General features: G+C 55.5%; 1 protein-coding gene and 1 long non-coding RNA gene across 3 annotated transcripts; one reads left to right on the forward strand and one right to left on the reverse strand.

Annotated features, from left to right (window-relative positions):
- Positions 1–1870: 1870 nt before the first annotated feature.
- On the reverse strand, positions 1871–4632 carry LOC108521099 (uncharacterized). Of its 2 annotated transcripts, none has more exons than XR_001883122.1 (3): positions 4596–4632; positions 2955–3872; positions 1871–2559 (listed from the first exon to the last, which is right to left on the reverse strand). It is a non-coding gene; the product is annotated as an uncharacterized LOC108521099 (long non-coding RNA). The 2 variants fall into 2 exon arrangements; XR_001883123.1 differs by having other exon boundaries at positions 4520–4605.
- Positions 4633–11766: 7134 nt separating this feature from the next.
- Positions 11767–22460, forward strand: AGXT (alanine--glyoxylate aminotransferase). The gene is given in 13 exon segments (XM_017860652.1): positions 11767–12319; positions 13029–13221; positions 14484–14548; positions 15193–15293; positions 16490–16560; positions 17483–17567; positions 18622–18719; positions 19459–19544; positions 20327–20489; positions 20492–20742; positions 20744–20983; positions 21372–21500; positions 22063–22460. Coding segments are annotated over 13 exon segments (1821 nt in total). The 5' UTR covers positions 11767–12088; the 3' UTR covers positions 22171–22460.
- Positions 22461–23240: the final 780 nt, after the last annotated feature.

A 23240-nucleotide genomic window follows, 5' to 3' on the forward strand; every position in this document is an offset into this window, starting at 1 on the left:
AGCACCGTGAGACTGGCAGGCCACACATCATCTCCCTAGAGCACCTAAGGGTGACGGGCTCGCCTGCCTCAGTGAGACGGGCATCAGACCCAAAGAAATTGTTTGCATTATTTTATATAAATTACAACAAAACAAGTTAAATTTTTAAAAGAGACTCAGTTCTTGACCTTGTGTGTCAGGTAGCAGGCCGGCTGGTTCCACTGGTGACTTCGTCTGGGGAACTAAGACAACCCCAGGTCAGTCCGGCCCAGGAGGGCAAGGCAGGCCAGTCCCGGCTCCTGACCCGGACTTCACACCCCATCCTGCCAGCCCAGGCCCACCCCAGGGCCCAGAAAGGCAGGTGAGCTGAGCAGCTGGTGCCCTCAGCTCCCGTTTCACAGCTGCGAGAGGCCATTCCCAGGGCACTGCTGCTGCTGGCCTTGGCTGGAATGGCCTGGGCACCTGTCCAGGTGGCCCTTATCCCCTGGACTCCTGGGAGACAGAGGTCGGTTACCTGCCCTGCAGCTTGCTGTCGTCAGTAGCTCCTAAGCTCCCAATAAGCTCTTGGCCTGAGGAAACACCCTCCCTTGGTGGTTGCAACAGCTTCTCCAGGTTACGTTGACAGAGGACAATGCGACACAACACTTGCGTCCCTGGAACAAAGCACACAGACACCTTCTGGCTTCCCGAGGGCCTGGTCACCCACCCTCGCAGGACCAGTCCCAGCCAACTCTGTGACCAGAACCTCTATGCTCTCACACATGCCATGCCGGGCACACAATGAGCTGCATAGAGGGGGTCCTGCCCCAGGGAGGAGCAGCCAGTCAACAGAAGTGATGTGACAGGTGGGGGCGAAGTGGGCCTGATGGCAGCTGAGGACATGGACATATTGGGATGACTCCCTGGGAGGGACCCGGGGAGCTGAGGCAAGAGACAGGAGCGAGCACTGCTGGCAGAGAGGCCAGCTCCACAACCTGTGAGCCTGGCTGAGGCGCAAAGACCGACCTGGTGACCATCAGGCCAGGCCATCCAGAGGCAAAGCTCCGTATTTGTGGGAAGGAATTGTAGAAGTAATGTAAAGGCGTCTCCTGCAGTCCTAAAGTGGTGGGGGACCGGGGTTCGCGATGCCGTGCCTTTCAAACCTAAGTTTAATAAGTAGAAGACTAGATTTCTATACATGCTCTGGAATGCATGGCTGATGAAACTCAGGTGCACCCCCTGCCGCTCAACTAAGGCACCAGAATGTCTACAAATGTAAGGCATGTGTATGCGGGGGTGGCGAATCACCCTTCAGCTCCCGCCGTGAGGTCCGAGAATGGCTCGCTAAGGGAAAATCCCGGGCAGTGGTGCCGAGTCCTCCGGCAGGAGGCACCCACTGCCCTCCTGCGTGTCAGGCATTCTTGCTTCCTAATAAAACTTTCTCTTCCAAACCCATGCTGTCATTGTAAATTCTTCTTACCAGCCCAGCGAGTCGGCACTTCCCGATGCTGGGACTCCAACACCTCGCCCGGCACCTGGGTTGGTGCATGTGGCGACTTCAGTGGGCATTTCCCTTTTTTTTTTTTTTCTTTTGAACGGAGCTCGCTCTGTCGCCCAGGCTGGAGTGCAGTGGCCAGATCTCAGCTCACTGCAAGCTCCGCCTCCCGGGTTTACCGCATTCTCCTCGCCTCAGCCTTCCAAGTACGGGACTGAAGGGCGCCGGCCACCGGGGGGGCGTGGGTGTCGCCAGGCTATGTTTTTTGTATTTTTTAGTAGAGACGGGGGTTCCAACCACGTTAAGCCCAGGATGGTCTCAAGTCTCCTGACCCTCGTGATCCGCCCGTTCCGGCTCCCAAAGTGCTTGGGATTACAGGCTTTGAGCCACCGCACCCCGGCCGATTCTATCCTTTTCCCTCCCTGCTTCCCTTGATGATCTGGTTCTTTACTCGGGAACTGAGGGCCCTGGCCAAGACCACTCTTCAGTGGGATCCTGAAGCCCTAGAGAAGAGATATCCTTCCATCATTGCCCTTAGGGGTGAGGAATTAGCCAGGGTTCTTTTCTATTTTCAAACCGCCAGGGAACCAGCTTGAGTACTCTTCGGCAATTGAGGGTTTCTGGCCAAGGGCGCTACCTGGTGTTACCTCAAGGCCAAGACAAAAGAGCGAATTTACTATTGCCCTTTGGGGTGGCAAGTCCACTGTCACTTAATGCCCTGTAAACCACGCCTTGGAAACGAGCAGCAGTGACCCCCACTCTGCGCAGACACACCCCACTGGTTGCAGACCCACTTTTGGATTCCACTTCAGGCGTAAACCGCATCCCAAGTTACGGGTGAGTTCTCCTTCCCCTTAGGTCTGAGCTGACCACTCAAACACGGGCACACCTGGAGTGGTCATTCAGGCAAGGGCAGGCCCTCCATCTGTGGTGGACGCCCCCGAATAGAGTGAGCCAAAGAGGCGAGGTCCAAGTCCCTCAGGGACACCTCGGGAATCTTGCAGTACCTGATGTGAACCCAGCATGGGTCCAATTCATTCTTCAATTCCGTCTACTCGCCCTTGGATTGCATTCTTCAAAACTGGTCTCATTTTGACCCACAAACTCTGAAAAGGAAGCATATAGTTTTCTTTTGTAATATATCTGGGGTTCAATATATGCTCCCCAATAATTTATATTGGCCTCTTAATGGGGCCCTGGATTGGAATATTATTTTACAACTAGACTCATTTTGCTGGAATCTCAGAAAGGATGCAGAGGTCCCATGTGGTCAAGTCTTTTAGGCTTTATCCCAAAACCCAAAATTACACAGAAATTGTCACATATGCTTCTAAGGAACTTCCTCCCTCCCCGATTCTGATGTCTTAGATGACCCTTCCTTTTGCCCATCACACTCTCTGCAGCCTGCTCCCGCTTCACCTGCACCCTCTCCATCTGCTCCATCCCCCAGTCAACCCTCCTGCCCCCATGACCAGATACTCTATCCCTCTCACATACTCACACATGCCACTAGCAAAGAGTCCTCAGAAGATCCCACAAGCGTTTTACCTCTCCACAAGGTGGCAAACGGAGATTTGGGAACAATTCGAGTTCATGTCCCTTTTCCAATGTCTGATCTTTCTCAAATCCACACTGGGTTCATTTAGCTAGGATCCCACTAAGTTCATTCAAGAATTTTGAGCTTTAGTTATTGTCTTTGATTTAATCTGGCAAGACATATTTGTGGTGTTAACTACTTGTTGTTCCCATGAAGAAAAATCACACATATGGTCTTTAGCTCAAGCTGGGGCAGATAAAGCTCACGCTCATAATCCTAATGCTAATAGAGCTGGGAAAAATCTGTCCCCAACACAGAACCCACTGGCAATACCAGGCTGCTGAGGTGGTCCAGACAGAGGCAGGGGCAGATGAGATTATAACTTACTTGTTGGAAGGAATGAAAAAAAATCTAATAAACCTTGTTAATTTTTCTAAATTACGAGAAATCACTCAGGAGCCACCTGAGAACCCCTGCTCTTTTCCAAACTAGACTGGTGTAGTCCATGCATAAATACACCAACTTAGACCCCAGAACCCCTGAGGGCCAAGGCTCAATTGGAGGAGGAAAAATGGCATGGTCAAGCTACTGACATGGCAACAGCATTGGCACATTCTTTTCATTTGCTACTAACCCCAAGGCTTGTCCCTATAACACTAGCAGAACAAGGGCCTGTCATTATTTCAGGAATCCAGGACACCGGAGTACAGAATATCCCAAACCTCTGAGTTACAAGCTGCCCCCAGGACCCTGTCCTTACTGCACACAAGAGGGTTGTTGGAAGCGTGCATTTCCCTCTCTCCCCCACGACAGGGCGTGGGACACATCTTCCTTCTGGGCCATCACAGCCACAGCCGTGCCAACCTACCCAACAAGGGAGTCCTGCAGAACAAAGACAAGGATGAGGGCAAGGATGGCACCTCTCACTCTCTCCAAGCCTCTGAAAGTCATTCTCCAAATGACTGACGGGGCTGTGTGGCCCTAACCTCTCTGTCTCGATGGAGGAGCCCTGGGGAAATCTGATTGAGACTGAACAAGAGGCAACGTTCCTCGGAGATACAGGGGCCAGTTATTCAGCTTCAAACACTTACTGTGGCCCAATGCGCTCGTCCTTCATTTTCCTCACAGGTGTGGATGGAAAACACCGACGAGGCTGCTTCACACCACCACTCCCTTGTAAAACGGAAGGCTATTCCTTTACCCACTCCTTTTTAGTCCTGCCAAACTGCCCTGTTCCATGATTAGGGCATGACTTACTCACAAAATTACAAGCTACTTTGTAGCTAAGGCTTCACCTTCTCGCTGTTGTAACTCACACATCACCAAAAGAGCTGCTACAATCTATAGAACCTCACATTCTAAAACAAGTGCCATTTGAGGTTTGGAAAACTATTCCTGGCCGTTCAATATCAGCTGCTCCTGTCGTCATTCAACTTAAAAATCCCAGTAAGTTCCCCAGAACCCCCCAATACCCCTTGAAACCAGAAGCATGAAAAGGGCTAAAACCTCTAACAACAGAAATGTCTAACCCGTGGATGAGTGTACCCGCGCAGCTCGCCTTGCAACACTCCTGTTTTAGCTGTAAAGAAACCAGATGGCTCCTACCTTAGAGTCATCACCGAAGCTGTTATTCCTATTCATCCTGTTGGCCCAAACCTTTGTACCCTTTTTGGACAGATTCCCTCCGCCACAGCTTGTGTTACAGTTCCTGATCTTAGGAATGTGTTTTTCTGCATTCCTCTATGCTCAGATAGCAAATATTTGTTTGCTTTTGAATGGCAAGACCCAGATACTCAAATAGCTCAAGAGTTAACTTGGACAGTTCTCCCCCAGGGATTCAGAGATAGCTCCCACCTTTTTAGACAGGCCCTAGTTAAAGACCTGTCCACACTGCAACTTCTCCCAGATGGCAATCTACTCCAGTATGTAGATGACCTATAATCTGTAGTCCTAGCAAAGCTGCTCCAGACCAAAACACAGTATTAGTACTAAACAAACTTGCTGATTATAGGTACAAAGTATCTCCTTCTAAGGTACAAATCTCCACACAGGTGTTCAATTTTGGGGTCTTATCTTAACTCCCAGCACAAAGAGCCTCTCTAGCACTTATAAAGATCTTATCTTAGGCCCGGCACAGTGGTTCACACCTATAATCCCAGCACTTTGGGAGGCCGAGGCAGACGGATCACTTGAGGTCAAGAGTTCGAGACCAGCCTGGCCAACATGGTGAAATCCCATCTCTACTAAAAATACAAAAAAAAAAAAAAAAAAAAAAAGTGAGCTGGGCGTGGTGGCAGGTGCCTGTAGTCCCAGCTACTCAGGAGGCTGAGGCAGGAGAATCACTTGAACCCAGGAGGCGGAGGTTGCAATGAGCCAAGGTCATGCCACTGCACTCCAGCCTGGGCGACAGAGTAAAACTCAGTCTCAAAATAAATAAAATAAAATAAATAATAAATTTAAAATAAAATATGAAATATACAGAATACTAGATCAAGAATAATGCCTAAAACAACTCTATAAGTAGAAATTATTTACATGTCACAAATGAGGANAAAAAAAAAAAAAAAGTGAGCTGGGCGTGGTGGCAGGTGCCTGTAGTCCCAGCTACTCAGGAGGCTGAGGCAGGAGAATCACTTGAACCCAGGAGGCGGAGGTTGCAATGAGCCAAGGTCATGCCACTGCACTCCAGCCTGGGCGACAGAGTAAAACTCAGTCTCAAAAATAAATAAAATAAAATAAATAATAAATTTAAAAATAAAATATGAAATATAAGATCTTATCTTAAACATGACAACTCCAGGAACCAAACAACAGCTTTGGTCCTTAGGGGGTATGGCCAGGTTTTGCAGAATATGAACTCCTTCCTTTGGATTAGTAGCAAAACCTTTATATGAAACCCTCAAAAGAGCTGAGGAACAACCTATCACGTGGGCTAATAACATGAAGCTCTAAGGACTTTAAAACAGGCTTTCATCTGAGCCCCGGCCTCAACCTTACCAGATCTGACCAAGCCATTCTTTCTGAATGTACATGAATGAAGGGGAAGTGCTTTGGGAGTTTTAGCCCAAGATCTGGGGCCCTCTAAGCTCCCTGTAGCATATTTTTAAAAACGTTTACTTGGTATCCGAGGAATAGCGCCTCTGCTTACGAGGCTTAGCAGCGGTGGCCCTCTTCGTCCAAGGAGCCTCAGAAACAGCGCTCTAGGACAAACCTTAACCATTTTACCCCTCATCAGGTCTTGGATATTCTAAATTTTAAGGCCTTCTATTGGATTTCGGATAATAGAATTCATAAGTACCAATCACTTCTTTTGCAAACTCCTGAACTCTCTATAAAACCTATGGCTTCTCTTGGACGTTCCTGTGTAGAAACTATTGATCTTACGTGCAGTGCTAGGGCTGATCTAAAGGACACTGCACGTAAAATTCCTGATTCCACCTGGTGCACTGATGGTGGCAGGTTCATTTTAAAGGGAGATAACACATTTCAGACTGTGCTATACTTAGCCTAACTAAAGTCATAGAATCAGGTCCTCTACCCAGAGGAACCACCTTGGCTCAAAAAGCTGAACTAATATCCCTTATCACAGCTCTCTAACAGGGGACTGGAATAAAGCTCAAGTGACTTACATCCTGACTCAGCCTGTGCGTGTCACGTGACGCGTGTCCATGCAGCCACTGTAAGGAAAGAGGATCTCTCACAGCCCATAACACAACCACTAACCATGCACTTCTCACAGCCCATAACACCCCTATTCAGCATGCCCCTGAAATTTCAACCTTGCTAGAAGACATACATTTCCCAACTGTATGTCTTCTAGCAAGACAGTGAAGCAAAATCCTTCACTGTCCGGCTCATTAGAAAGATAACTCGAATCCTGCCAAAGGGAATAATTAAGCAGATAAACAAACTAAACCAGCTGCTGGGCCACCCTCTTTCCCCACCCAACCCCACCAAAACCCCAGCACACCCCACAAAAATTACAAAAGACACTAAAACAGGGTTTCACATTCATTCCTGAGGGATGGCTTCAAAACTCTGAAAACAAATTTCTCCTCCCTGAGGCTCCACGATGGAAAATCCTCTAAAATCTCCATCAAGCTACCCACCCGGGGAGCGGAAACTTTACAAGCCTTCAGAGACCCTCTTTTTCAAGGGCCTAACCCCAACTCTGTGGGACATTTCTCAATCCTGCCCAATTTGCTGTCAATCAAATCCTGAGGGTGCAATGAACTCCCTGGCCTTCCTCCAACCTATTCAACGTAGAGGGCCTGTCCCAGGGAGGACTGGCAAGCTGACTCTGCCCTCGCGTAAGCGATTCAGATACCTTTTAGTCTTTACAGACACTTTCACAGGCTGGACTAAACCCTTCCCCACTCAAACAGAAAGAGCCTCAGAAGTAACTACGGCTCTTTTAGAACACTTTATTCCTTGATTTGGGGACCCTCAATCCCTCCAATCAGACAATGGCCTGGCCTGTATTTCTTCTATTACTCCAGAAATCAGCGAGGCCCTCCAAATAAAATATCACTTATATGCTGCTTACCACCCACAGTCATCAAAGGGCCAATCTAGCTTTGAAAACCCTTCTACTAACTCTCTATAGAAACTCAACTGTTTTGGATAACTCTTCTTCCTATTGCCCTGTTAAGATCCAGAATAATTCCCAAAGGTTTCAACCCACCTTAGCCCTTTAGAAATTCTTTCTGGATGTCCCTTTTTACAAACGGACTTATTACTTGACCCAGAGGCTCATTATCTGTCTCAATATGTTGCCTCCCTGGCAAACTATCCAGGCCACTACTGCATACCAGGACAAATCTTGTCCAAAATCCGACCCCTCCTCATCAGAAATAAGCCCTTTGTTAACCTGGGGGACTGGGTATATTTAAAAACTTTGCCTCAAGACAGAAAAGCCCTTCCGGCCCTCTGGACTGAACCCTTTCAAGTCCTCGTAGCCTCTCCCACAGCTGTCAAACTGCAGGGATTCTCCCCTTGGGTCCACCTTTGCCGCATAAAGTCCGCCCCAGCACGAGAACTCCAGTCTGCTTATACTCTGAGCCCTTGGAAGATCTATGATGTTTGTTTTGCAGACAACCAGGTGACGCTAACCTCTCTTCAGAAGCAAAGGATACCACGTAAGCCTTTGGCTGTCTTTATCATTCACTTTCCTTCCCCTCCCTTGTCCTTTCCTTACGTGCTCCAGACGGGTTTCTAGGTCCTCCAAGTTTCTGAGATTATCCTCAATTCACTTTTTTTTTTTTTTTTTTTGACACAGAGTTTCACACTTGTCACCCAGGCTGGAGTGCAATGGTGCGATCTCAGCTCACTGCAACCTCCGCCTCCCGCATTCCAGTGATTCTCCGGCCTCAGCCTCCCAAGTAGCTGGGATAATAGGCACCCACCACCATGCCTGGCTAATTTTTTTTTTTTTTTTTTTTGTATTTTTAGTAGAGACAGAGTTTCACCATGTTGGCCACGCTGTTCTTGAACTCTTGACCTCAGGTGATCCACCCGTCTCGGTCTCCCAAAATGCTGGGATTACAGGCATAAGCCACTGCGCCCAGCCAATTTACTTAATCTTCATCCAACCCCCATTTCTCAAGACCCAGATACAATTATTCAGCTTGCGCTAGATTTTTATTTGCAAAGTGGTTTTTCTAATTACACTTGGAACAACTTTTGTAACCGTCCTTGAATTAGAACAATGAGACCCCTTTTTTCTCTCTTACAAGTTTTTCTCTTTATCTCTCATATAAAAACTTCCCAATCCTCTTGGTTTGACAATATCATCTGCAGCATCTCATATGCTATTGTGAGAGGAGAAAATCCTCTGTGTGGCTGGCTTTGCCGTCCAAAACCCGCTACTCCAAGCCACGTAGATTCTTCTTTGCAAGCGCACCCTGTCTCCAACCAAACCATACTGTTGGGGTTTCATTATTCTTCTCACCACTCCTTCCCACCCCGACCATTTCCTTCTGTGCTGGTAAACTGGAAATCATCTCCCTCTTGGTGCTATCACGTCCCTTCCCCCACCATCCATACTTATAATATCACTGAAACTGCCTTAATTCGTAATGTTATTTTGGGATGTACACCTTGTTATAATAACACTCATGTGGCTAACTTTGACCCATTTGAGGCCTTAGCCTCCTACAGTCAGAACTCTGACTCTGACCGGGCACGGTGGCTCACAGCTGTAATCCTACACTTTGTAAGGTACAGGTAGGTGGATCACCTGAGGTCAGGAGTTCGAGACCAGCCTGACCAACATGGTGAAACCCCACCTCTACTAAAAATACAAAAATCAGCCGGCCGTGGTAGTGGGCACCTATAATCTCAGCTACTCGGGAGGCTGAGGCAGGAGAATCACTTTAACCCGGAAAGTGGAGGTTGCAGTGAGCTGACATCATGCCACTTTGCTCCAGCCTGGGCGACGGAGTGAGACTTCATCTCAAAAAAAAAAAAAAAAAAATCCGACTCTATCTCATCACTGCCAGTTTATAAGCCGTTAAACTGGACCAATATAGCGGGGCTCCCAGTATACACCACCCCCTGCACTCCTAATATCATCATGTATGTTACTATAATGATGTAACCAGTGCAGGAAATAACCGTCGTGCCACCTAGTTTACATCCTACACCATGCACTGGCACCCGCCTGCTTTTAAACCTCCTCCCTCAGCACAAAAACATAGTCTTTCCCCCATATGAGGCCTCTTAAAACTGTCAAAAGGCCCATTTCCTTTTTTCCCAACATTTTAATCAAAATAATCATCCTGCCCTCCTGGGCTCTTAGGGCCAAGCAGCCTCGCTAATAACTATTTAAACCCTTTTCCAGCTTTAGCCCTATCCCACCTTGATCATTCTCAACACCATGGTGATTGTAGTCTGGGAACAACAGCTCCCACCCAAATCACTGTCTTGAACATCATTTCCAATTCAGAATTCTATTCAGAAGGAAAAGGGCCCTGAGACTTATTGTGACCAGAGTTGTGGGAACTATCACAACTCTTACCCGTTGGGGAGGTTTTACTTACCGGGAAATCACAACTAAGAGAACCTACTGCCTCCCTTGAAATAGCAAACGCTGGCACCTGTCTGTCAGCTCTACAAGTTGCCAGCAGGAGTTCGCTGCTTGGTAACAGGTGATTCTGGGTTACCTCCTAGCTGAACAAGGAGGGGTCTGTGCTGTCATCAACAGGACCTGTTGCACCTACATTAATGTTTCTGGAGAAGTGGAAACCAATGCCCAAGAAATCTTCAAACAAGCCAAATGGCTACACACACTTTCCCAAAGTAACCAAGACTGGGCCCAAACTTTTCCTGACTGGTTTTCAAAAAACCCCTTGGCTTCTCCCATTCCTCAGACCTTTCTCTTCAGCGATTTTTCTTTTCATAGTTGGTCCCTGCCTTTTTTAATGCTCTCGTTAAGTTTCTATGTTCCAGATGACAACAATTCCACCTGCAGACGGCTATGCAGTCCCAATACCGGCCTGCAACGGCAGCTCGATTTACGTGGGGCTTCTTGACGGAATCCCGTCACGCACCTCCATGCATAAGCTTTCATGACCCTTTATTCCCTTCACGACCAGAGCAAGAAAGGGAAAAACATGACCTATCACCCGAACTCCCTTTCAGCAGGAAGTAGCCAGACGCACTGGACACCCCTCTTCACTGTGCCAGTTCCCCTTTCTTGAGACCCCAACAGGAAGCAGGTGGACATGAGCATAGCAGAAAAGGAAGGGTCAGAGATTTCACCAAGATAGTTGTCAGAGGGAAACTGAGGAGAGCAAAGATCACGTGGTGACCATCAGGCAGGCCCCGGGGGCTGTGGGGGGAACCTCTGTATTTGGGAAATGTAGAAGTAATTAGACTTCCCTATTATCTGAAGTCGGCACCTGGTTCCTCTTTTCAATCTAAAACGTATACATAACTAGAATTTCTATACGTCTCTGGAATGCAGCATGCCGAAACTCACTGTGCAACTCCCTGCCTTGTGTGTGTCTGTACACCGTGCAGGTTTGTTTGCTAAATTGAGCCTGTAAACCAAAAAGTACCTGAAACAGGTCTCAATTAATTTAGAAAGTTTTTGTTGCCAAGGCTAAGGATGCACCCGCGGCATAGCCTCAGGAGGGGGGACATCCTTGCCAAGCTCAAGGGTGCACCCCTGACCACAAGTGCCCAAGGTAATGGGGGCACAGCTTGCTTTTATACATTTTAGGAAGACATGAGCATCGATCGAATGTTGGTTCCATCTGGAAGGCTGGAACAACTCGAATTGGGGGCTTCCAGGTCATAGGGAGATTTAAACATGTTCTGATTGTCGACTGATTGAAGAGTTTGTATCAGCAGAAAGGGGTGTCTGGGTTATGAAATAGAGGCTGTGGAGAGCCGACGGCGCCTCCAGGTAGCGGGCTTTAGAGAGAAAATAGATGGTAAACGCTTCCTATCAGACTTAAGGCCTGCGTCGATGTTAATGCTGGCGGGGGATGCTGTGGCATGGCCCGAACGTCTTCCAGGTTAAAGTTTAGAGTGCCGCGGCGGACAGGGAAGCCCGTTCAGACGGTTGCCGGGAGGTCTTCAAATTTTATTTTTGGTTCACAAGCCTTCCCATCAGCTGTGCCAGGGTCAGCAAACTGCACTCCATGGGTCCAGTCTGGCCTGCCACTGCTTTTTGTAAATAAAGATTTATGGGAACACGCCCAGACCACTGGCAGCTGCTTTGCAAGCACACGGCAGGGTTGAGTTGTTCCAACATAGACCACAGGGCCTGCAAAGCCTCGACGATCTGTGCTCCCGCCCTTTAAGAAACAGTTCTCTGACCTCTGAGCTAAGCAGAATCGGAGGGGCTGGACGTGCAGGACTCAGAGGGTGAGCGAGGAGGGCTGGGGTGAGGACACCTTTGTCACACGCTGCTTTTCTGTCACTCAGCCCTGGAGGATCCCTCTGCCTGAGGGCTCAGTCCCCTGCTGCCTGACCCTGACCCGCAGGACAAGCACAGATAAGGCTCAGGGAACAAAAGCAAAAGGCAGGGCTGCCGTGGAAGCCTGTCCACCAATCCTCACCTCTCACCTCTGTGTCCCGCCTACCGGGAAATGTTCCAGGCTCTGGTCAAGTCCAGTGCAGACCCAGGTCCCCAAGCGGCAGGTTGGGTGCAGACCATGGCCTCTCACAAGCTGCTGGTGCCCCCGCCCAAGGCCCTGCTCAAGCCCCTCTCCATCCCCAAGCGGCTCCTGCTGGGGCCCGGTCCCTCCAACCTGGCTCCTCGCATCATGTCGGCCGGGGGAATGCAGATCATCGGGCCAATGGACAAGGAGATGTACCAGGTAGGAGCGGGGGGCCACTCGGGGGCCTGGGTCTCACCTGTGTTCCCACCCGCAGATCACGGACGAGGGGAGAGGTCACTGTCTCTTCACTCGCGGGGGCCTGGGTCTGACCCTGTATCCACCCACAGATCACGGACGAGGGGGGACCGGGAACCTGGGTCTCGCACTGTTCCCACCCGCAAATCACAGACAGCGGGGCAGGGAGCCTGGGTCTCACCCGCTACCCAGCCACACGCAGATCACAGACGAGGGGGGGCGGGGAGCCTGGGTCTCACCCTGTTCCCACACATAGGCAGATCACAGACGGGGGGGCGGGGAGCCTGGGTCTCACCCTCTACCCAGCCACACACAGATCACAGACAGGGGGCACCATCTGTGGTCCACGTTATCCATTGGGGTAGCCCCTGGAAGCCGAGCCACGGTGGGTCAGGGTGCTGGGCCCCAGGCCCTCAGTTCTTTCCTGGCCACACCTTGGTGTGAGGCTGGGAACTTCCAGAGCAGTGGACTCTGCACCCTGCACATGCCTACGGCCCTCCCCTCGCCTGGCCTCCCCACTCCCCGTGAACGCAGTGCCTTTGGCCTCCCGGAGGGTGGGCAGAAGAGTGCCAGGTGCTGGAGGAGCCTGGGGAGCCCTTCCAGCCTGGCTCCTGCCCCTCCTGCCTCGGAGGGCGGGGAGCCTGGGTCTCACCCTGTTCCCACACACACGCAGATCATGGATGAGATCAAGGAAGGCATCCAGTACATGTTCCAGACCAGGAACCCGCTCACACTGGTCATCACTGGCTCCGGACACTGTGCCCTGGAGGCCGCCCTGGTCAATGTGCTGGAGCCTGGGGATTCCTTCCTGGTCGGGGTCAATGGCATTTGGGGGCAGCGAGCCATGGACGTCGGGGAGCGCATGGGTAAGGGAGAGAGCCAGGTGGGGACGGCCCTGGCTCCATCCTTCAAGGCCTCCCTGGTCTCCCTCTGTTTGAAGCTGGCGGCCCTGTCCCTGGGTGAGCGCTTACCCACCCTGTGGCCCTGCACGCACGTACCTCCTCTCAGCCCACTGCCTCCTCCAGGTGGTGTCAGGGCACTCATGGAGCCTGACTCTGATAGGGCTAGGAGTAGCACAGGTGCCCCGATCCCTCCAGTCGCCTCGAGCTGTTTCTGGAGCGCGTGGGGGATGGCACTGCAGGGAAGCCTCTGGTCCCAGCACACACTCCTGAGAGCTGCTGTCCAGGGCCCCAGGCACCAGCTCTGCTCTGTGACAGGGTGGGGTTTCAGAAGCTGAAGCCTCCCCTCAAATCTCAGCAGCCCCCCTTCTGGAACCTTGATGTGATCTACAAAATACGGAGGTATGGACAGAGTACTTGCCTCTGGAGTACACTTTTCTGGGAGAGACAGGAGCAGGAGTGTGCCCTGGGTTTAGTGCTTGATTGTGGCATTGAGGGACATCGGCTTGGCCAGCTCCACAATGGCCACGCTGGTTAATACTCAACCAACCGCCACAGCCAAGAGGGTCCCGATCCCAAGTCCACAGACTTTTCAAGGGGACCCAGGGTCGGCAGAGGCCAGGACCCCAAGTGGACATCAGGGCACCCAGGCTCAGATGCCTGCGGTATATGGCCTCCCCTGTCCCCATTCTGTACCCTCCGCTGCAGGTTCTTCCCCTCCCACAACCCTGGCCACGAGCAGCACACAGGATAGGGGAGAGAGAAGGAGGGGACGAGGGCCTGATTCCTGAAGTCCCCAGCTCCAACAGAGGGCAAGACTGCTTCCTCACTCACCCCTCATCCTTCACTCTGTCATCCACCACACCAGTGGTGTGCCAACCCTGGGCCAGGTGCACTCCTTGTGCCAGCCCTGGGCCAGGTGCGGCCCCAACCCCCGGGAGCTCACTCTGCTTGGGGAGGTGCTGGCCAGTGTGACCTGAGAAAGGGTGTTTGAGCTGAGCTCTGTCAAGAGCACCCCAGGAGCCTTGGCTCCAACAGTCGGGGGTCAAGATGGCCCTGGCTCTACACACAGAGAGGCTCTCACTGGGCAGAGTGCACCCTCCTCTTCAGGCAGCCAGGGTGGGATCCAGCCCTCACAGGGCCCCCCTGCTCAGCAGGGCCATGGGTGCCCAACACTGGCTTCTGCAGTGTGTGCGGGACACTCACAGCCCACTCTGTCCCGCACCCAGGAGCCCGAGTGCACCCAATGACCAAGGACCCTGGAGGCCACTACACACTGCAGGAGGTGGAGGAGGTAGGGAGACCCCGGGTGGGGGTCAGGTCTGGAAGGAGGTTGGGGGGCATGCTGGCTCATAGGCTGCCTGGAAGTGGCCAGCCAGGGGGTGGGATCAGAGCCGGAAGGCTGGGCCCATGGCTGGCCCTCAGCCCATCCTAGCATCTCCTGAGTGGCCACAGGGGAGGCTCCATTACCTGGGAATGGTGGGAAGACTGGTAGGGAGGCTTCTGTCTGGCAGGGAAACTGAGTCAGGAGCCTGGTCCTGTGGGCAGGGCCAGAGGGGCTGGAGGCAGGAGGCAGGGTTGTGGTCAGGGCTGCAGAGCATGACCCTGACACTCAGGATACTCCACCCTATGGGCTGAAGTCAGCCTCAACCTACCTGGAGTGTGGGGACTCCGTCCATCTAGCAACAGCCCTCACAGGCCGGGCAGCAGGCTGGGGCCACCCTTCCTCCATCTCTGCACAAAAGTCCTGTTCTTGGAAAAGCCCTCCTCCCAAATCGGAGATGCCCCAGCCTCCTCCTCGCATGCACACTGTCAGGGAGGGGTTGAAGCACACCCAGCCCCTCCTGCCTGGAGCTGCGCCACCCATGGGGGGTTTGTTGGGGGGGTCCTGGCCCCTGCCCCTCTGAGCTTCGCCTGCAGCCATCCCTGCTTCCCCAGGGCCTGGCCCAGCACAAGCCGGTGCTGCTGTTCTTGACCCACGGGGAGTCGTCCACCGGCGTGCTGCAGCCCCTTGACGGCTTCGGGGAACTCTGCCACAGGTGAACCTGGCCCCAGGGCGGTGGGCAGGAGCACAGCTCAGAGCCAGGCTGTGGGGAGGGGTAGGTACTGGTCTCTCTGGCGCTTCTGCCCCTGGTCCCCACCTCGGCCTCTGTCACATGGTGTGGGGTGCAAGCACCTCCCAGGTCCTCTTTGCTCTGGGCTGAGTCTAAAGACACCCCCAGGCCCCGGGGCAGGCTCAGGTGCTCCCTGGCCGAGTGCCCCTACGGTGCCCACTGACCTCTGTCCGCATGACTGAAGAGGGCTTGGCGCAGACCTCCAGATCTTGCCAGGGCCTGTCCCCACCTCGCCCCGAGATTCCAAGGGCACTAAAGCTGCCTGATGCCCTCCACTTCCCTCTTCCAGCCTCCCTCACCCCCACATGGGGGTGCACAGGGCAGGGCCTTGAAAGGAGTCAGATGGGATTCCTGAGAAATGGGGACAGAGCCCCTCGGGACCTAGCGGTCCGGTCGGCAGGTCTGAGCACAGGACAGAGGAGAGAAACTCCACGGCCAGGGAGGATCCTTCAGCAGGGCCCCCAGCCCGGACAGCTTGCTGCATGGACCGTGGCCATGAATAAAGCTCACAAACATCACCTGGCTGGCTTCAGCAACACCCAGGCCGTCCCCACCTGCAGCCAGCACGAGATACTTTCTGTATCTTTTTTTTCTTTACAAGAAAACATGAAGGTGGAGGAGGGTGAGAGTTCGGAGGGTGAGAGTTCGCGGTGCTGCTGTTTGTGCTGTTCCGGGACTCTGTCCCCTCCGGCCCTGGACTCTGGCCAGTGGCTGGGCCGAGCAGCTGTTGGCAGAGGGAGGCCCAGCCTGGTGCCACCCTGGTCCCTGGGGTCCACACAGGCCCTCATGTGCCTGCTGTCCCTGGGGAACCACAGACTGCCCGGCTGACCCTCTTCAGCACCGCCGCAGCGCCCTGCAGCTGGGTCCCACCAGGGCCGTGATGCTCCCTCACTCCCCCAGCTCCTTCTGCTCCAATGATGAGGGCTGGAAAAGGAAGAGCCACAGGTCCTGATGGATCCTGACAGGCAGGAGAAGGCAACTGGCCAACTCCTGGGGTATAGGTGGGAGGCACCCCCCTTTCTTACCAGCCTGAGGCTCAGAAACCCCATCCAGGCTGGGGCCCAAGCCCTCCAGCGGCCCCTGCCTCACCTGCGGCCCTCTGTTCCATCCCCCCTCTCTAGGTACAAGTGCCTGCTCCTGGTGGATTCGGTGGCATCCCTGGGTGGGACCCCTCTTTACATGGACCAGCAAGGTAAGGGTGTGCTCTGAGGGCCCTACCCAGCCCAAGCAGCCAGGGGCTCCGCGTGCAGGAAGCCCTGCTGGAAGCGCGCGTCTGGCAGCCAACACTGCGGGTTCGGCCTCATCTCCACCAGGCCCAGGGAAACTCTCACTCCTTACCGGGGCAAGAGCAGCTCCATGAACTACCCGGCACCCCAGTGTTTCCACTGAGCTTTCAGATCCAGGCATGGGGACTGGCAGGGGGGATAGCTGGTGGGGGACATTTGAGAGGCCCCAGAGCTGTAGTAGAAGCAGTGGGAAGAGGAAGGGCCAGGGCTCCAGTCAATCAGGTGTAGGGGACCCCTCTGCCAACCCCCAGAGGCTCAGTTTCACATCCACCCTGCACCCCGCCAGGCTGCCCATAGCAGTGAGCACCACTGCACAGGATCACCTTGCAGGGAACCTCAGCCAGGCCGGCCGAGGGGACCAAGGAGCCTCCTGTGCCCATCGTTTAGGGGGAGAGCCTGCACCCTGCACCCACTACGGTGCCTGCCCGCCCACTCCATGGGAGCCTCTCTGTTTCTGCAGAGCCCCTCCTGATTTGGGAGATCTCAGGCAGGAAGGGAGGGATTTCTGGGCTGATCCTCAAACTACTACTGAAAGCAGGGACCTGGGGAGGGACCCAGGGACATGGTGCCAGGGGTGGCGGGGCTGTCCCTGGGGACCAGCACAGCGGAGGGAGAAGCTGCACTAAAAGGCTCAGGCCTGAGGTCATGGCTGCCATGCAGCAGTGCTGAGATTCGAACCCAGGACTCCCTTCCATGTCTCCCCTCCCATCATGTACGGATTCTTGGTGGGGTCGTAGCCCACCAGCCCATTAGCTAGGCAGGCACCCCACTGGACTGGCCTGCCCTGTGGTGGGGCTCACCCATCCCAAGCAAACCACCCATCTACAGGCATCGACATCCTGTACTCAGGCTCCCAGAAGGTCCTGAACGCCCCTCCAGGCACCTCATTCATCTCCTTCAGTGACAAGGCCAAGTGAGTGACCCACAGACCCTCACCTCTGTGCAGGGCTGGGCTTGCAGGGAGCTCAGGTGGCCCGAGGCAGGAGGGGCAGGAGCCAGGCTGGAAGGGCTCCCCAGGCTCCTCCAGCACCTGGCACTCTTCTGCCCACGCTCCGGGAGGCCAAAGGCACTGCGTTCACGGGGAGTGGGAGGCCAGGCGAGGGGAGGGCCGTGGGCATGTGCAGGGTGCAGAGTCCACTGCTCTGGAAGTTCCCAGCTTCACACCAAGGTGTGGCCAGGAAAGAACTGAGGGCCTGGGGCCCAGCACCCTGACCCACCCTGGCTCGGCTTCCAGGGGCTGCCCCAACGGACAACGTGGACCACACATGGTGCCCCCTGCAGTCCCAATCTCACCTCCCGCTCCTGGTGTCCAGATTCCGAGCCAGGCCAGGCAGGGGTGGGGGAAGAGGGCCAGGCCTCACAGGCGGTTCACATCCAGCTGCAGCCTAGCAACTGGAGGTGCCGTTCCCCAGAGCAGAGAGGACCTTGGGGTGAAGTCAGGAATTCGGTGTTGGACATGGGAAGTCTGAGATGCCCACTGGACCACAGGGGAGGGTGAAGGAGGCGGCTGGGTGTGAGTCAGGAGCCTGGGGAGAGACTGGGGCTGGCCCACCAACTTGGAGTTGTAGAGATGGACATATTTAAAGTTTCAAGCCTGGCCAGTGTGCCCTGGGGCCCGAAAGCAGTCACCTTTGGATGATGTGAGAAATGAAGGCTGACCCTGTAGGAAGGGCTGGGGGAGAGAAAGGGGCACACCGAATGGAGGCAGCTGGCCTCGGTGCCCCCCGCAGGGTCACACCCACATGGGCAGAGGTGCAGGCTGGGTCCAAGGGCCAGCGGGACTGGACAGCTGAGGGACCCAGGACCTGCCCGGTCTCACACTGGCCCCTGAGTACAAATGCAGCTGGGGCAGGCCCTCCTGGGGGCCCCACTCCACCTCACTCCTGTGAAACAGGACAGCCAGCAAGACTGCTCCGGCCTTCAGCCCAAACTGAGGGGCCGGTGCTCAGGCTGCTTTTCCTCCCCAGAAAGAAGATGTACTCCCGCAAGACGAAGCCCTTCTCCTTCTACCTGGACATCAAGTGGCTGGCCAACTTCTGGGGCTGTGACGACCAGCCCAGGATGTGAGGCAGGGACGGGAAGGTGTGGGGGGGCTGGGCATGGCTGGCTGGGGGGACGCTGACCTTTCAGTGCACTCAGGGATTCTCCGAGCCCCCCACCTTCATGCTGCAGGAACCCCAATTGGAGTCCCAGAATTCACCTGCATCAGGCAGTCAAATGCCCCACCCTGGGTTTCCCCATTCCTCGATTGCCCCGAGGCTCTGGGCAAGGGCATGGCCCCCACTGCCCCTTCCACAAACACTGTCCCCGCCGCTCAGAGGTCCCAGCACATCCTCGGGCACTTTGGACCTGGCCCTGCCATATCTCCCCACTCCTGGGCCTCAGTTTACCCCCTCTCAAAAGACAACCTTGACCATAAACCCAAGGCCCCTTATGTTACACACAGGGACAAGGCTCCAGGAAAGCTGCCCTAGCCCAGTGGGCACAGAGGGCCAGTGCTGGCTTCGTGGGCACGCTGGGCCTGAGGGGCTCAGCAGGGTGGCGGTGGTGCGTGTCTCTGCTCCTGTACCACCCACTGCATCCTGGCCGGGCCCCACATAGAGCCATGCTCTCTCTGGCAGATGAAGCTGCCTTCCCGGTCCACAGTTCTGAACCCAGATGAGACTCCTCTGTGGGGGATACTGGCCTGTGCTCAGAGAGCCTGGGCTGTTGGGGCTGGGGCAGACAGAGCTAAATGCCCCGTCTGCCCCCCGCGGCGAGCCTGCCATCGGTGCTGGACCAAGCCCCCCCTCGTATCCTTCCAGGTAACCATCAACCTCGCCACACGGATCCCCGTCATTCAGGCCTGTACGGCCTGAGAGACGAGCCTCGGCCCTCAATTGCGGAACAGGTGCGTGGGCTGCACTCCCACAGGAGGGAGATATAGAAGGGAGATAGGGCCACTGGCTGGATGGTCGAGGGCACGGCCTGCAGAGAAGGAACCATTCCTGGTGCACAGAGAGAAGGGAGCCTGCCTGAGAGAGGCCCTCAGTGGGGGGGAGAGAGGACGGGCCCCGGGCGCACTGGCTGTGGGCAGGGCTGGGAGGACACAGCCCCAGGGACAGATGCAGCAATGGGGCAAGTGTGGACGCTCCCAACCATTCCACTGCCGTGTGAAGCAGTAAGTGAGGCCCGGTGAGTGGCGGGCTCAGAGAAGGGGAGGCCGCCGAAGGGGCCAGAGACATGCAGCCTGCGGATAGGTGGGCATGGATGTAAAGTGAGGGACTGGAAGGTCCTGCAGGCTTGTCCTGTGTCCCACAGGGCCCATTGCCAGCCACCAGTCCAGAGTCCAGGAAGGGTCCCCAGGCTGCAGTAAGCTTCCCGTGAGGTTGCAAGGCCGTGCCCGCCATGTTAGTTCTCCTGGGTCCACTCATAAAGCCACTGCCTAGGGCTGGGTTAGTGCCAGGGTACCCCCGTAAGCTGGATGCCACCCGCACCCCTGGGGGAAGGCGAAGGGTCAAGCGCTCACACAGGGAGAGGATCTAGCGTTGTAAAGGTGGGTGGGGGTTGTGAGTCAGGCAGAGAAGGGAGAGAACAGGACCAGGGCACAGTCAAGGGTGGAGGCGTGGGGACCTGGCAGAGTGAGGATTGCAGGGGCACGTGTTCAGGGAAGACAGGCTAGGGCCAGAGTAGAGAGCAGCTGCTGCCCCGGGGGACCCACCTGGGGTGGCCATGGGAGCTGGTGGCTGGAGACCGGGAGGACCCGAGGTGATGACACTGAGAGGCCCAGGGCTGGGAAGACCACCCCTCACCTGTCCGGAGCTGAGACAGGAGCAGTTCTGGGGAAGATGCCAGGTCGGGGAGCCGGCCATGAGAGGACAGGGAGCCTGGAAGCCAGCAGCCTGAGCCCTGGCCCTGATCCACCCCAGCCCTGTGTAGTCCAACAACCCTTCCCCTCCCTGCTCAACCCCCTCCCCCATGCAAGGCGTTCTCCCCTCCTCTCCTCCGGGGCCACAGGCAGACCCCCCACCCCGTCTCTTGCAGACCCCTCCTCTGTCTCTCCCAGACCCAGATGTTTCCTCCTGCCCTGGGGTAGTCCCAGGCCCTGCTCCTGGGCAAAGCCAAACGGGGAGCTCCAGGGGCTCCCCTGCACCAAGGCCCGCAGAGTCAGGTTTTTCCTCCTGCACCACAGAGGGCGGGGCTTCCTGCCTACCCCACCCATGCCACTGCCCACTGGTGCCATCTTCCACTCAGGGCCTGGAGAACAGCTGGCGCCAGCACCGCGAGGCCACAGCGTATCTGCACAGGCGCCTGCAGGCGCTGGGGCTGCAGCTCTTCGTGAAGGACCCGGTAAGGAGGCCCCTGGCAGTGGGCAGCCCTGCACCCATGGGGAAGGATGAGGGGCTCCTGCCCAGCTCCCTCAGGAGGGACACTGGCTCCTGAGAAGAGGGGGCGGTTGCCGGGTGGTGTGGCCCCAGGTCCAGGGAGCAGTATCGACAGGAGCCATGAAGTCACAGCTCCCAGCCTCTGATGCCAGATCTCAGGACGGCCTGTGATCTCCCAGTAGGAAGTTGCCCATCCACTGCCTCCTGAAGGGTGGGGACCCTGCTCTCCCCCAGCCCTTTCTCCCCCGGCTCCTCTGTAGCCTGAAACCAGGGCAGATGGCCCCAGCCAAGAGCTGTCACGAAGGCCCGTGTAGGGCCTCTCACCCACTCACTGAGCCAGGTCCCTCCTGCAGGCGCTCCGGCTGCCCACGGTCACTGCTGTAGCTGTGCCCGCTGGCTATGACTGGAGAGACATCGTCAGCTACGTCTTGGACCACTTCGACATTCAGATCATAGGCGGCCTCGGGCCCTCCACGGGGAAGGTGAGAGGGAGTGCCTCGAGGGCCTTTGGCAGAAACCAAACCCACCACCCCTCCTTGAGCAGGACTGTGCACCAGGTCTGGGGGAGGCCAGGGTCATCCAAGAGCCCAGACCGAGGAGCGTCCAGAAGGGTCTGCTCTCCAAGGGGTATCCAGTAAAGTGCGTCCTGTCTCCCCTGCTCCCACCCCAGCCTGCTGAGGTCACCAGGTGCAGCCTTTGTGATTCCACTCGGAACGTCCTTCCTTCCCTCTGAGCAGACCCTGGAACCAGCCGGGAAGCCCCACACCTGGGTCCGGCTGTGTCTCTGAGTGGCAGTGGGGAGGGGCCTTCACTGCACCACCCTGCCCTCCCGTATGGCTGTGGGTGCAGAGGGAGGAGAGCCTGCCCTGGCCTGGGTGTTCGGGGGCCTCCTCTGCGACCTGTACGGGGCTCTCAGCTCCCCTCATGGACACTGAGTGGGTGGTCCTTGCTCAGGAGAGCCCATCCTGGCTCTGGCCAGCCGTTGGTCAGGGTCAGGTGGGTCCCAGGCGGGAGGCTGACGTCGGCCTGGCCCGTGCCCCCCAGGTGCTGCGGATCGGCCTGCTGGGCCGCAATGCCACCCGCGAGAATGTGGACCGCGTGACGGAGGCCCTGGGGGCGGCCCTGCAGCACTGCCCCAAGAAGAAGCTGTGACCTGCCGGCTGGCACACACCCGGCCCATGACCAGCCCAAGGGATCAGGAGGATCAGGAGCAAACAGACCCTGCAAGGTCCCCCAGGCCTGGGGACAGGCAAGCCACTGACCCAGCCCGGGAGGCAGAACCAGGCAGCCTCCCTGGCCCCAGGCAGCCCTTTTCCCTCCAGCGGCACCTCCTGGAAACAGTTCACTTGGGCGCAGGACCCAGTGCCTTCCAAATGAGTGGCAGTTCCCCGGCCATGAGCCTCCCGGGAATGTTTAATAAAGGGCCTGGCCACCTCTCCTCACTGTGTGGGATGGTCTGTGAAACAGTCTGACAGGAGAGCATCTCTGCTCCTTCAGCTGCCTGATTGTGGACTTTAGGGGGACACTCCTCATCCTGGAGCCCACAGGGTAGATCCTCTCCTGGAGGAGGTGCCGTCACTACACTCTAGCCCCAGATGTCACACCCCCAAATGTCCACACGCATCACCTCCAGGTGAACCACACGGCCCACAGGGCTGGTTGGAGACCCCTCTCACGGACAAGGGCACCTGCGTGCTCGAGAGCACGCAGCCAGGACCTGAGCCCATGACACGCGGAAGCCTCCAATGGAAGGTCCCCTATGCTCCCATCCAGCCAGTGCCCACCCCTGGACTGCCTGGCCTCTGTGGCCATAGATCAGCCTGGCATATTTTAATTAATTTATTTATTTATTTGTTTGTTTTGAGATGGAGTTTCACTCTTGTTGCCCAGGCTGGAGTGCAGTGGCACGATCTCAACTCACTACAACCTCTGCCTCCCGGATTCAAGCGATTCTCCTGCCTCAGCCTCTGGATTAGCTGGGACGACAGGCACGCACCACCATGCCCAGCTAACTTTTGTATTATTTAGTACAGATGGGGTTTCACCATGTTGGCCAGGCTGGTCTCCATCGAACTCCTGACCTCAAGTGATTCACCTGCCCTTCCATTCCATTAGGAATCAGGTGGGAGCCATGATTCTGCCCTTCCACCAGCCCCCATTCTAACGGGGGAGGAGCAATGGCATTTTGTGTCCCCTTGGGTGTCGGCTCAGGCCCTGGATCT

This window comes from Rhinopithecus bieti, unplaced genomic scaffold, assembly GCF_001698545.2.
Source record: "Rhinopithecus bieti isolate Rb0 unplaced genomic scaffold, ASM169854v2 scaffold_56246, whole genome shotgun sequence".
Taxonomy (NCBI): Eukaryota; Metazoa; Chordata; class Mammalia; order Primates; family Cercopithecidae; genus Rhinopithecus; species Rhinopithecus bieti.